Genomic DNA, 206 nt, shown 5'->3' with positions numbered 1-206 from the left:
GGCCCCTGGGGAGGTTCCTTGGGGGGCCCCTGGGGAGACCCCTCAGGAGGCCCTTTGGGGGGCCCCTTGGAGGGCCCCTGAAGAGGCTCTTTGGGGGGCCCCTTGGGAGGTTCCTTGGGGGGCCCCTGGGGAGACCCCTCAGGAGGCCCTTTGGGGGGCCCCTTGGGGGGCCCCTTAAGAGGCTCTTTTGGGGGCCCCTGCGGAGC

The 206-nt window shown here is 72.8% G+C and overlaps 1 protein-coding gene across 1 annotated transcript in view; it reads right to left on the bottom strand.

Annotated features, from left to right (window-relative positions):
* EMH_0021670 (uncharacterized protein) overlaps positions 1 to 206 on the bottom strand; it is a gene marked incomplete at both ends in the record, with an annotated part of 1,523 nt that overhangs the window by 758 nt on the left and 559 nt on the right. Inside the window, one exon of the mRNA XM_013501814.1 lies at positions 3 to 29. Coding sequence (XP_013357268.1) covers positions 3 to 29 — 27 coding nt within the window. The remainder of the gene's footprint in view (positions 1 to 2; positions 30 to 206) is intronic.

Source organism: Eimeria mitis, genomic scaffold (genome assembly GCF_000499745.2).
Source record: "Eimeria mitis Houghton genomic scaffold, Emh_scaff767, whole genome shotgun sequence".
Classification (NCBI taxonomy): domain Eukaryota; phylum Apicomplexa; class Conoidasida; order Eucoccidiorida; family Eimeriidae; genus Eimeria; species Eimeria mitis.
The sequence above is the reverse complement of the archived record's forward strand: the minus strand, read 5'-3'. Positions and strand labels throughout refer to the sequence as shown.